The 14,354-nt window shown below is 43.1% G+C and overlaps 1 protein-coding gene across 6 annotated transcripts in view; it reads right to left on the reverse strand.

Annotated features, from left to right (window-relative positions):
- Positions 1-14,297, reverse strand: part of Thoc5 (THO complex subunit 5) — a 33,335-nt gene extending 19,038 nt beyond the window's left edge. Inside the window, exons 1-8 of one of the 6 annotated variants that reach the window (XM_055624158.1) lie at positions 14,243-14,290; positions 13,220-13,303; positions 10,169-10,287; positions 9,158-9,301; positions 7,821-7,934; positions 7,587-7,684; positions 6,131-6,277; positions 2,068-2,182 (exon numbers count right to left, since the gene is read on the reverse strand). In XM_055624158.1, the coding sequence (XP_055480133.1) occupies positions 2,068-2,182; positions 6,131-6,277; positions 7,587-7,684; positions 7,821-7,934; positions 9,158-9,301; positions 10,169-10,264 (714 nt within the window). In that variant the 5' untranslated portion in view covers positions 10,265-10,287; positions 13,220-13,303; positions 14,243-14,290. Of the gene's footprint in view, positions 1-2,067; positions 2,183-6,130; positions 6,278-7,122; positions 7,560-7,586; positions 7,685-7,820; positions 7,935-9,157; positions 9,302-10,168; positions 10,288-12,195; positions 12,256-13,219; positions 13,304-13,956; positions 13,978-14,242 lie in introns of those variants that run through there. The other 5 variants (XM_055624162.1, XM_055624160.1, XM_055624159.1 and 2 more) reach the window with 5 other exon arrangements.
- Between the last annotated feature and the right edge of the window lie 57 nt (positions 14,298-14,354).

Here is a 14,354-nt window from a genome sequence, read left to right on the forward strand (position 1 = left end):
TAATAATAATAATAATAATAATAATAATAATAATAATAATAATAATACTTTTAAATTTAAAATTTATTTTTCTTTTATGTACATGTATATTTTCTCAGCATTATGTCTGTGTACCATGCACATGCCCAAGAAGGCCATAAGAAGAATCACTGGAACTGGAGTTACAAATGATTGTGAGCTACCATGAGGATTCTGGAAATTGAATCTGAATCCTCTGGAAGAGCAGCTAGTGCTCTTAACCACTGAGCCATCTTTTCTGTCATTTTCATTGTGATATTTTTTTAGGGATGCAGGTCTGGCTATGTTGCCCAGGATGGTCTCAAACTCATGATCCCAAGTAATCGCCCTTTTTAGTTGTTGGGACTACAAGCATACATACCCAGATTTTAATTTTTAAAGTGAATATATATATATATATATATATATATATATATATATATATATATATATATGAAAGAAAAAGAAAAGAAAAAATATAGGAAGGAAAGAAAAAAAAGATAAAAGGTATATTCAAATTTATTTTATAAAACAAAATCTCCTGGTTGGCAAGGTAACTGTTAATGGTTTGGTGTGTATACAGCCTTTTTATCAAGCACACACAAAACTCACATACATATATAATCTCCATATAGACACACTACAAACCAAGGCACACAAATGAAATTGTACTATGATTGTTTCATGATACATCTTTCTTTCCTTTTTTTTTTTAAAGAATTATTTCTTTATTTTTCATATGAGTGCTCTCTCTATAGGTCACTTTGCAGGCCAGAAGACAGCATCAGATCTCATTATAGATGGCTGTGAGCCACCATGTGGTGGCTGGGAACTGAACTCAGAATCTCTGGAAGAGTAGACAGTGCTCTTAATCAGTGAGCCATCTCTCCAGCCCATAATACATCTTTCTATCTAGCTATTCTCTGAGAGGTTTGTTCCTATGTTCTACATGGCCTATCAAGCAGTAAGGCAGCACTACAGAGAATATATAGCAATGCAGAGGGCATGGAGTGTTATACAAGAATCACTAATTCTCATTCTCTCTTCTCCCTCTCTTCCTTTCTCTGTTTATTTGAGACAGAATCTCACCATGTAGACCTCACTAGTTTGGAACTCCTATGCAGACTAGGCCGGCCTCAAGGCACATACCAGCACATACAGCTTCTTGATTGTTTTTGAGAAATAGTCTTGTTATGTAGCCCAGGTTTCCTAGAGTCTGCTCTTTATTCAGCCCAGGCTGGCCTCAAATTAACAATCTTCCTGCCTCAATTTCTCACGTCCGTCAACAGCCTAGCTCCATGTTCTTTTTTCTCCTATTATGAAGTTCTAATAGAAAAATACATTTTTACTAACAACTCTAATTCCATGCCTAGAACTGAAGGGAAGAAGTGCAGAGACAAGTCCTAGAAAAATACATTTATAATTTCTCTGGAATCCTACATGGTTCCTCCATATTAGCCATTTATCTTGCTTGACTCTGGCATCAGAAGCAAACAAAAGTCAGGTCACATACACACATGCACATATGTGTGTATGTGTATATGTGTGTGTATACATATATATGTGTGTATATATACGTACATATATATATATAGAGAGAGAGAGATAAAGAGAAGGAGAGGGAGAGGGAGAGAGATTCTATGTAGGTAAAGTGGAAGCTTTTCAAACATGAGTCAAGTTCTTTCAGAAAGCCATCTACTTTTCATCATCAGCCCCTGAGGTATTGAGTGGACCTAAGTAGATGTTTGCAGAAAGCAAGTTTAAACGCCTAGAGACAGCAGGCTGGTGAGGAGCATGCAGGGAAGTCTTACCTGAAAGCTTTGACAAACAACAGTCCAGGCATGTGAGTGAGTGTGAGTGTGTGTGTGAGTGTGTGTGTGTGTGTGTGTGTGTGTGTGTGTGTGTGTGCGTGCATGTGGGTAGGTTCCTGATGAGTGTTCGTGTGCACACGCTCCTGACCCAGTGGCCCAGTATTTCCCAGAAAAGCATCTCCACAGTGTAACCAGCTAAGGATGGTGCTGGGAAACGGGGTGTCTGCAGCTGGTCTGTGGTAAGGCAGAGCCCGCTCACCTGCATGATGCTGTTGAGGCGAGGCTGCAGGCTGCTCAGGTACTCCTTCTTCACCTCAATCTCCTTCAGGATCTTCTCCTTGTTGGAAAGACACTCTCGGTACTTCTCTGCCAGCCTAAAGGGCACCCAGGGTACTGTCACCGACACCTTTGAAGGGATAGCTCAACATACCTGTTCACTCTCAGACCCTACTTGTAACAGCTATTGACAGTTCTAATGACAACCAGCACTTACTATGTGCCAAGCCCTTTTAGTGAGTTCCACACAGGCACTATCATACTTAATAATTACATAAATCCTTGAATATATTAATGTAAACATTTTTGTTACATTTATTTATTTTATGTGGGAGGCAGGAAGAGGGTACATGCATTATATATAGCATGCAGAGATCAAGCTCAAGTTGTCAGGCTTGGTAGTAATTATCCCCTGAGCTATCTCACTGGTCTTGCTTTATAACTTACGCTGACTGACTCTGAACTCATGGCAATCTTCCCACATCAGCCTTCCAAGTGACAAGTGTGTCACCATTCTCAGAGGACAGATATTTCTTTTTTCCTTTCTTTTCCTTTTTTTTTTTTTCCTCATTTTGATATAGGGTCTCACCTATACATGTTAACTTCTGTCTTAGTTAGGATTTCTAGTGCTATGATAAAACAAGAGCAAAAAGCAACTTGGGGAGGAAAGCTCTTACAACTCTGAGAAATCAGGGCAGGAACTCAAGGCAAGAACCTGGAGCCAGAACTGAAAAAGCCATGGAGGAATGCTGCTAGTTCCTTTTTCCTATTTTCTTATACACCAAGGACCATCTGTGCAGAGCTCCCACTGCCCAGTGGGCTGGGCCCTTCCACATCCATCATTAACCAAGAAAATGCTCCACGAGCTTGCCTAGAGGCCAACCTTCTGGAAGCATTTCTCAACTGAGCTTCCTTCCTCTCAGATGTCTCTAGCATGTGTCAAGTTGACAAAATATTCACCAGCACAACCTAGAATTCACTTTGTAGCTCAGGCTAGCCTAGCCTTCCAAGTGGCTAGGATTATAGACCTATACTACCAGTAATAGCAAGAAGATAATTTTTAAAAAGAAAGAAAAGTTAGAGGACTTTTATAAAAACTCTTAAAACATTTATTTTAGTGTGCCTGTGTGAGCATGAGTACACATATGTATGCCGTGGAGGTCAGAAGATAACTTGTGAAGTCAGCTCTCTCCCTTCACCGTGTGGATTCCGGGGACGGGACTCAGGTCCTCAGGTATGACGGCCAGTACTCTGACTCACCAGCCCAAACAAAGTTTGTTTCTGTGGGTATTGTCTTGATTAATGATGTGGGAAGGCCCAGCATACTGTGGGCAGTGTCAGCCCTGAGCTGGTGGTCCTGGGGGGTAGAAGAAAGCAGCCTGAGCAAACCAAGGGGAGCAAGCCAGTAAACAGCATCCTCCATTGTCTCTGCTCTAGGTAAGGACTCCAGCTTCCTGCCTTGAGTTCCTGCCTGGGTTCCCTCAGTGATAGAGTGTGACCTGAGGGTTGTGAGCGGAAATAAACCTTCTCCTTCCCAACTTGCTTCTGGTCATGGGGTTCTATCACAACAACAGAAACCCTAACTAAGACAAGCAACAAAGGTACTTAGTCAATTAAGATGTCTCTCAGTTGGCAGAGGGCTTGCCTAGAACCCCATAAATCCAAATGTGATAGTGTATACCTAAATCCTAGCATTGGGTCATGTGGTAAGGAAGAGCAGAAGTTCACAGTCACCCTTGGCTATACTGAGTCTGGGTAAAGGCACTTGCTCGGCAGCCTAAAACCTAAGAACCCAGGAAGTCATGTAAAGGGAGGAGGAGAGAACCAATCTCTTACTTCCACACACTGACTATGGCACATGCACCATGTACATCAAGCACACACACAACAATAAAAGGTAAAATTAAAAATAACATTAGGAAAAAATAATAATAATAATTAGGCTGGGTGTGGCAGTGCACGCCTTTAATCTCAGCACTTGGGAGGCAGAGGCAGGTGGATCTCTGTGAGTTGTGGCCAGCCTGGTCTACCTGCTGGGTTCCAGGACAGCAAGGGCTACGTAGAGAGACCCTATCTCAAGCGCCCCCCCCCAATAGTGATCATTTAAAAGGAATAAAAAAATGGATTTAGTTCTCAGTTATTAACATTTTTTAAGATTTTATTTTGAAATTGTGTGTGTGTGTATTGGGGGGTTATGTGTGCATGAGTGGAAGTATTCAAGGAGGACAGACACTGGACCCCTGGAGCTAGAGTTACAGGTGGTTGTGCGCCACCTGAAAGTGGTGACAGGAACTAAAATGGGGCCCTCTGGAAGAGCCAGTATGTGCTCTGAACCACGGAAGCCATCTCGCCAGCCCCTCGGGTATTAAAATTTTAGAGGAAGAAAAATTACTTTGATGCCCAGAACTGTAGGATGCCTGCAGTTCCAAACACTGGGAAGACTGAGGCAAAATGTCTTGAGCAGTAGATTGTGGGCAATCTAGGAAATATAGAAAAACCTGGTCTTTAGACATTGGATATTGAACAATGCTGCGATTGTTAAAACTATGGGGACTTTTAGAGATGGACTGAATATATTTGCAGTCTGAAATGGCCATGATCCTGTGATAACAAGAGGTAGTATATGGTCTAAAAGATATGCCTAGTGTCATCTTGACAAATGACAGGGTTGCAATGGTTAATACTGGTCCTACTCACTAATATCTATAATCACCCAGGAGGCAAGCCAAGACAATTCAGCAAGTAAAACTGCTAGCTGCTTAAGCCTGATGATCTGAGTTCAAGTCCCAAAACCCACAGCACAAGAAACTAAATAACTCTCCAAAGCTGACCTCTACATGTGTGAGCACCCTCCCATCCCCCACACCTAGATGATCTTCCTAGAATACAATCCAGCGAGTAAAAGTGATTAAGTTCACTGAGGGAAACAAGGATGGACACACAGCTCAGCAGTCAACACCTGCTGCTCTTACAGAAGACTGGGGTTCAGCTTCTGATACCTACCCCTTTAGGCAGCTCACAACCATCACACATAACTAGTTCTAGGAGATCTGATCTGCAGCCTTCTTTTGGCCTCTGCTGGTACCTGCAAGCATGTGGTATACACACACACACGTATGCACACGCACATACACAAAATCTATGAAATCTCTAAAAGCAGGCAGCAGCACTCCCTGGGCCTCAGTCTACATGAAAAGGAGAGCGCTTGCAAGCACAAATGTTCACTGTTCTCTCCCTGACTGGGAACACACAGTGACCAGCTGCCTCACCTTCAGATGTGAGCCCAAATAAGCCCTTTTCCCCTCAGGTTGCTTGTGTTAGGGCATTTTGTCACAGTAACAAGGAAAGTAACTAACACAGCTAGTAACCACCAAATGGGTTTCACTGTGACATTTTCATAGATATCATATCTTATTTGTCACCCCTAACTGCTTTCCCCCATGCCTCTCCCCATTTCTACTTTCTATATAATTTTGTGTGAGTAAGAGAGAGAGAGAATGTATGTGTGTGTGGCTGTACTCATCCATGCATGCACACGTACAGAGCAGAGGTCAGGCCAACTGTCTTTCTCTACGACTCTCTGCCTAGTCTTTGAGGCAGAGCTCACTGACCCTGGAGCTCCCAGTTGGGTCGGCTGGCTAGAAACCTCATGGGATCTGCTCGTCTCTGTACCCCGGACTCACACCACTTCACCCAGCCCTCTCCCATGCGCTTGGGAGCCAAATTCAGGTCCAAAACCTTGCACAGCAGTGCTTTACCTGCTGCGTCATCTTCCAGTGCAGCCCTCACCCCCTGTGGTGCTGGGAACTGAGACAAGAGCCTCACATGTGTTGGGCAAACATTCTACCACTGACCCACATGCCATCATCTCCAACTTTGTATTGACAACTCTGACAGCCATTAGCCTGGTCAATCAAGTTTGAAGACTCCAGTGTGAATTAATAAGAGAGTGAGATCTGGTCTTGGAGCCCATTTGGTCTAATACTGGGTCATGACCAGGCACTGTCACTGCGTGGTTAATGAGGTTAGGAAGGAGGAAGGACTACCTTTTCCGCTGTTCCAGCTCCCAGTCCAAACGAGCCAAGGTCTGTTGGTGAGGGTCTCCCATGGTGATTTCAGCCTTGCTGATGCTTGGTGGAGCCTCTGTATAAAATTCTTCTAAACTGACCAGATCAATCTCTTCATGCTTTGACCTATAAACAAAACCCAAGTTATCAGGCGGCCATTTTCAGGACCCCCTTAGTGGGGGCAGTTCTTCCATTTATGCCTACGCAGCCCAAAACTACAGATACTTGAGATCCTGGAATTCTTTCTCAGAAAATGCTCAATGGCAGGCATTCCAGTGTGATGACAGGTTATTAGTGACATACCACAAAATCATTTGTCTAATCTGCCAAACCTATTTATCCACAAATTAACTGAAGGACTGAGAAGGACAGAAAGATGCTTAATGAATTTACAAATGTCTCCTTGCTGAACAGGAAACTATTCGCTAAGAGACTGAGTCCCTGCAGCCTAGGCTCATGCTGGGTTAATGTACTAAGTGCTCAGGCCATGGCCAAATGGATAGTATACTATATAGGTAGATAGATACTACATGTTATATAGAGATAGATACCATATGTTAATAAGCAGCTACACATGTTGGCCTCCCCTCACACATTCTTAGGAGATGGAGCTTTATCTCCATTTTAAACCTAATACTTATTACTACACAACTTACTTGTACTTTACTCTTTTCCCATTTTTATTTTCTTCCTTTTTTTGTTTGCATTTTAAAATTATTGTTTCTGTTTTTTTCAAGGTGGTTTTCTTTATGTAGCCTTGCTGTCCTGGAACTCACTATGTAGACCAGGCTGGCTTAAACTCAAAGATCTGCCTGCCTCTGCCTCCCAAGTGCTGGGATTAAAGGCGTGTGCCACCACCACCGGCTCCTTTTCCACTTTTCAAATGTGCCCAAGTTCAAATAGCTAGTTAGTGAGAGGCAGAGCCCGGATGTTAACTCCAGAGCCCATGAGTCTTCTTTGTGGCCACCTACCTGAGTTCCATTATGTTCTGACTTTGCCAACTTCCATCTAAGCAATGATTATAGTGTAGGGCATCACATTCCTTCATGTTGTTTTTATACATTTTTAACTGTCACAGTTTCAAAAATAGCACTGGAGAGGGAGATGCAGACCAAGAGGTACATTATGTTTTCAATGCGGCAAGTAGGTACTGGTATTCTATGGCGTAGTAGGTGAATATAATAACGATACATGTTGAGGAGAAGAAAAAAAAAAAAAAACAACAACTGCTTTTAACAAGTGCTGAACTCAAAACTCAGAAGGGGCAGAGAGGCTTCCATGGTTCTTTGTGTAGTTTGAAATGACTGCTTGAGATTCTCCACTCAAAGTTGTCTACTGATCCTTCCCCCAAATCCTGCCATCTTCTAAGCTGAGCCAGGTAGGAACAAGCATTACCACGGACTAGTATGTCAAAGCTCTGTCCTCCCGAACTCACTTGAACTCCAGACATTTAGTGATCTCCTTCTGGAGGTGCATCACTTCGTAGAGCAGGTTCTGGAGCTGCAGGTGGTAGGCATCAACTTTCTGCTTGGCCTGAGGGGAAGATGAAGTAAGCAGGGAAATCTGGGGCAGGAATGAGCATCAGTGAAGTCAGAGAAGGGGCAAAGGGCTAGTTAAGAAGGGGACAAAGAGGGGGGGTGAGAGTCAGGTTATGAACTTTCAGCTCTACCTCGTGGGTCTGGTCTCTTCCTTTCTTTAACCTGATATGGGCTAATCGGTTGAGCTTCTTGAGAGTCATGAAATGCACACAGCTCTGGATCCTTCGTTCTTCTATTTCAATGGCCTGTGCACAAAAAAAAAAAAAAAAAACAGAAAAGACCACTAACATAGCTCAGGTCCGTTCAAACCCTAGCTACCAAGCCGTCCCCATCCAGGCCATAAGCAGAGTCTAAAGGGAGCTTGGAACCATGAGAAATGTCATAAAAGAAATGGAAGAAAAAGGCCAAGCATGATGGTACACTAAGGGCTTTAATCCCAGCAATGAGAAGGCAGAAGCAAGAGTTCAATGCCAGCCTGGTCTACAGGGAGTTAAGGCCAGCAAGGGTTACATAGTCTCAAAAAAAAAAAAAAAAAAGAAAAGAAAAAAACAAGAGAGAGAAAGAGAGGAAGGGAGGAATAGAGGGAGGGAGAGAGGGACAGAGGAAGAGAGGGAGGAAGGGAGGGAGGGAAGAAGGGAAACCTGATTATATTAAAAAAGAAAATAAAAGAAACTGGGCAAAAAAACAAAAACAAACCAAGAAAAAAATGAATTTCCATTTGGACAGAAGCAACAGGAACAGAAAATAAAACAAGCACAACTAGCTGACATAATACCTGTATCTACAGACCTCACAGAGGCCTCCGCACAGCATTGCCACCCCATAATAATACCTACATCTACAGACCTCACAGAGGCCTCCACACAACAATGTCATCCCATAATAATAACTACGTCTACAGCCTCACAGAGGCCTCCACACAATAATGCCATCCCATGAAACTTGGCCTCTACAAATACTTTAAATGACAGTACCAAAAGCATAGCTATAAAACTTGGTTATAATAATAATCTGGAATGTAAGAATCTCAACAATATTGTCAGCATACATGAAAATATGTAAGACTGATGACAAAAAGTGAATTCTTCCTTAACTCACCTGTCTAGTTTTTAGATATATTGTTTAGTTTTATACCTGCCTGATTTAATTCATTTAACATCCATGATAATTTCATTTGGGGCTCTATGATTTATCTGCACATACTTCTCAACACTTTGCAAAATGCCTGATGGGTAAAAAATATGAAATCAATAATATCAAATTGCAGTCACAGAAAAAGTTACCTTGTACTTTGATCAGTGTAATGGGAGACTGAGCTGTTACAACAAATTCTCACAAATCAACAGGCAGGTCTCTGAGCTTCCAGACCCCAAACTCTCATCATGGCTGGGCTAGAGGACAAGACCAGGAAGGGCCTAGTGATCGCAAAAGGAGCCCAGCTGTGCAGACACACCAGATTTCTCCTTACCACATCCTTGCTGCCCTTGCTCTTCAGGTCCTGGATCTCAGCCATCAACCTTTGTAGCTCCTGGCAAGTGTACTTGTACAGCTCATAGTCTCTGCCAGGGTCCCGCAGGTCAACCTCAGCTTCCTCACTGTAGTACTTGCCTTCCTGTGGACGCAACAAGAGAGGTCTTAGGTAGAGGGTGAAGGGCTCCTTGCAGGATCAGGAACAGTAAAATGACAACTTTCATTATGTCAGAGCGTTACAATTGCAAGTGTATGGCCAGTCTGGTCTACACAGTGATTCCAGGCCAACTAGGATGGACACAGAACACACATACAAAAAAAGATTTAAAAACACTACTAGCCAGGCATTGTGGCATATTCCCATAATTGCAGTGCTAAGGCAATTTCTGTAATTGCAGGTGGGACAATATTGACTTCCAGCCAGTTTGGACTACAGTACAAAACAAACAAACTAACAAGCTATGATCAGTGCCAAAAGAGAAAAATCTCCACATTAATCTGGATTTCCTAAAACTAAGGAAAAAAAAAACCTGTTGTTTTACTTTTTCCTTTATTCTTTCCATAAATTCCCATTTATGTGTATCAGAGTTTATTTTGAAGGTCTGGAGTAATAGTGCAGTGATTAAGAGAAACAGATACAAAGGAACAGAAGACCCTGCTGGTAACAAGAGTTCCAGAGCCACAGAAGTCCTATGGGCACATGATTCTGGTACCAAGGATGAAATCTCGTGGAAGCTCTAAGCTGTGCAGTCAGTGCAAACCTTAGGAGCATAGGCAAGCTGGGAACAGCATGCTGGAACATGCTCTCTGTGCAGGTCCCAGTCATATTTAGGCTTGCCCCTATGTGAGCGTTCATTGTCAAGTCATGGGAATGCAATTATCTGGTTTAGTATGGGCAACCGGAAGTGTGTCTCTGGTGCACGAGACCCTGAGCTCCTGCATATGCATAGGAAGTTATTGGACCACAGTCTGCAGTTTCCCAGCAGCACAAAGCCCTGGCTGATCTCACCTGCTCAGTGTCAGATCGATTCCGTTTCCCTTCGCTTGGGGTTCCATCACTTCGGATCACTTTGGGTTTCCGCTTTTTGCTAGACTCTGATGACATTGTTGTTCTTCCAGGTCAGAGAGCTGTTAAGAAGAAAAAGCTTTTACAGATTTCCCAGAGTGGGATGGAGAGAAGACTCAGAGGTTAAGATCACTGGTTGCTCTTCCAGGGGACCTGAGTTCAATTCTCAGCAACCACATGGTGGCTCCCAACCATCTATAATGAATCTGCTGCCCTGTTCTGGTATACAAGCAGAATACTGTATATGTAATAAATAAATAAATAAATCTTAATTAAAAAAAAAAAAAATCCCAGAGGAGCTGGAGAGATGGCTCAGTGGATAGGAACACTTGTTGCTTTCCAAAGAACCCAGGTTTGACTCCCAGCCACCACTTGACAGAGTTCAGAACCATCTAGAACTACAGTTCTAAGGCAACTGACCTCTGCAAGTACCAAGTACACACGTGGTGCATATACATATACATGTATACGTCTATATATATATACATACACATGTAGTCAAAACACACATATACTTAAAATTTTTTAAATATATTGTATAAAATTTTAAAAGAATTAGTAAAGGTTGTATGGGTTTTTTTGTTTTGTTTTGTTTTTAAGAGAGAAAAGGCTAGGCATAATAGCTCATGCCTTTAATCCCAGTACTTGGGAGGCAGAGGCAGGTGGATCTCTGAGTTAAAGTCCAGCATGATTTTCAGAGAAAGTTCCAGGGCAGCCAGAGTTAAACAGAGAAACCCGTCTCAAAAAAACAAAAATAAATAAATAAATAGAAAGAGAGCGAGAAAGGCTGGAGAAATAGCTAGGTAGTTAAGAGAGCTTGTTGCTCTTCCAGAAGAGCTGGCTTCAATTCCCAGCAGCCACATAGCAGTTCACAACTGTCTGTAACTCTAGGTCCAGGGAATCCTACTCCCTTACACAGATATACATGCAGGTAAAACACCAAAGCATATAAAAGTAAAAGAAATAAGAGAAAAGAAAAAAAAAAAAAAAGAAATGCCAAATTCTCAGCAAACTCTTAGCCAAACTTAACTAAAAGGGAGAAAAGACCTAAATTAATTGATGTTATAAATAAAAATAAGATGTCACATGGATACTAATAAAATTCTGAGGCTCATTAGGGAACACTTTAAAAGACAAGAAAAAAAATTTCCCAGAAATAGGGGTTGGAAAGATGGCTCAATAGTTAAAAGCATGTTCTGTTTTGCAATGGACCTGAGTTCAGTTCCCGGCACCCATGTTGGGTAGCTCAAAATCCTAACAAAAGTAAATAAAGCTTTAATAGTTTAAAGAATTAAACTGGGCATGCTTAATCTCTGCACACCTTTAATCTCAGCATTCAAGAGACAGAAGTAGGCAGATCTCTGAGGCCACATAGTGAGTTCCAGGACAGCTAGGGCTATATAAAGATACCCTGTCTTAAAAGAAAACAAAACAAGTCAGGTGCGGTGGTGCACGCCTGTGATCCCAGTACTACGGAAGACAGAGGCAGGCAGATCTCTGTGAGTCCGAGGCAGGCAGCCTAATCTACAAAGTGAGTCCAGGACAGACAGGGCTACACAGAGAAACCTTGTCCTGGGGGGCAGGGGATGACAAAACAAAACAAATCATGACTGTGAACTCTGCTCTTACTCGTGAGCCTTCATAAATTTAGATTTAATTCTTGTCTGGTGTATAACCCTATCCTCAATACTACTGACTGGGTGGTAGACTTTGATTTAAGCACTTTATGGATATGTTCTTACTTCAGTATTATACAAAACCATTCAAATAAGAAGCACCACCATCTCACAGATAAGAAAACTAAGGCTTTGAAAGGTGATACTTTTCCTAAGTTGCACAGCTAGTATGGGCCCATCTGATCCAGTACTTATGACAACCACAATATTGTATCTCCCAGTCTCACCAGCATCCCTACGGCCTCCCTGTTTAGCTCTAATATCTAAAGAACAGCCAGGCATGGTGGCACATACCTTCAATCTCAGCACTACGGTGACAAGAGGTAGGACTGAAGAGTTTCAGGGCAACCAAGGCTACAAAATGAGACCCTGAATCAAAAAACCCAACAACACAAAATGCAAAAACAAGTAAGAACAAAGCCTACATTTTATAGGGCTCTACCTCTCAGAGTCCTCACAGCTTCCCAAGGTGGGTAGTTTTTGTCCCCTTATTTATCACCAACATTTCTGGAAGAAGCCAACAGTGTCTTCTGGGAGAGACCCGATTTGGAACTTCCATTGTATTGATTTATAGGTATGGGTCCCTCAACAAACCACTTCATTTCTGCTTCCTCACAAATTAAATGAACAGTAGTCCTGGGCGTGTAGGGGGTACTGGCACAAAACGCACAGCACTGTAGGTGATGAACATGATCTGGGATGGTGGCTGACTGACCTTGCATTATGCTAAACACCTGAAAACAAAGTTAATTTGCCTTGTCTTCTTTTTGGACAAGTCTGTGTAGCTCATGCTGGTTTCAAACTGGAGACCTTTCTGCCTGAGCCTTATCAGTGCTGCGATTACAGGTGTGGGTCACCATGCTGTGCTATCCCTTTTCAACTTAAAAAAAAAAAAAAAAGATCTGGCCAGGTGTGATGGTGCATGCCTTTAACCCCAGCACGTGGGGAGGGGAGAGCAGAGGCAGGTGGACTTCTGTGGAGTGGAGGATAGCCTAGACCGCAAAAAAATCATCAAGAGAAAAATGTGATTGCTTCAAGTATACCCAGTTTCCTGGTTTCTTATTAACACTTTATAAATGCCAAGGTTTTTGGAAGAAATGGATTCTCTCTCAGAGCCTTAGACAAGGAAACCAAGACAGAATTTATTAATAACTATCTGTTTTCATTATATTATGTATATTATGCAACTCTATCATAAGACAAGTGCAACCAGTTTCCTGTTTTTGGTACACAGATCTCAAGTTTTTACCAAAGTAAGTTTAAGTTTTTTTAAAAAAAAAAAAAAAAAAAGTGTACACCGGATGGTGGTGGCACACACCTTTAATTCCAGCACTCGGGAGGCAGAGGCAGGAGGATCTCTGTGAGTCCAGGACTGCATAAAACTGTGTGTGGTGGGTCATGCCTGCAAAGAAAACATTTCAGATGTAGGGCCTGGAAGGTGAGACATTCAAGATTATCTTTTGCTGCATAGCGTGTTCAAGGTCAACACGGGGTACATAATAAAATCCTGTCTCTAAGGAAAAAGAAAAAAAAAAGGATGGGCGGATGGGCTGAGACAGGCACAGTGGTACACATCAGTAATCACAGCACTTGATGACTGAAGCAGAAGGATCTTCGCGAATGTGAAACCAACCCGGACTGCAGGGGGCGCTACCGGCCAGGCTAGACGGTAGTGACTGCGTTTAAAATCTTCATTAAAACAGAGCAGATGGCACCTCTTCCTACTGTCCAGGCCCTTTGCTGTATAACTTAAGAAAGAAAAATCCTCCCTTCTTTTTCTTAAACATCAGGATAAGCAAAGTATTTAGCGAGGCAGCTAAACTAAGTCAGGGCAGCTAGCTAGCAAACAGAGGAGACATTAAAACGAAAAGCCCCGCCTCACTCCCCTAACGTCCACACTTGGCGCTCTCAGCCTTCATGCTACGGCAATAAATGCACTAATCCTTCTTCGCTACGACTCCTTGGAGTCTTACGCGGCTCGTTAATAAGTGAAGGGAGCGCCTGCCTGGCAGGGCCCTCCGGCGGCTGCCAGTGACAATCAAGTGGCGGGCTCACCTGACAAGGGTGGCACCGAACACCTGGGAAAGGCCAACAGCCTCGCCGGGGCGTTTCCCACACACACAGGTGGATTATCATTGTCACTGCTACGATACACTGCTGCTGCCATCAGCGCCTAAAGCTGCTGCCCCGGTCCTTTCGGAGGAGAACACCCACCAGCCCCGGGGACCCCGACAAGTGAGGCCGCTAGCCCGGGAGCACGCGTGGTGCCGTCTGCACCGCAAGCCCCGTGCAACCCGCGCTGACCAGCAGCCTCAGCCGGCAGCCCTCCGCCCTCGCTCACCACAATGGTCCTCACGCCTTCCAGTCAGGCAGCTACTTCCGGCTCGCGACCATAGAGAAGCGGAAGGAAAGAGCTACTGGACGGAAGTGAGACACAAAAGCCAGATGCAGCT

This window comes from Psammomys obesus, unplaced genomic scaffold (genome assembly GCF_907164565.1).
Source record: "Psammomys obesus unplaced genomic scaffold, mPsaObe1.curated_primary_1811, whole genome shotgun sequence".
Classification (NCBI taxonomy): domain Eukaryota; kingdom Metazoa; phylum Chordata; class Mammalia; order Rodentia; family Muridae; genus Psammomys; species Psammomys obesus.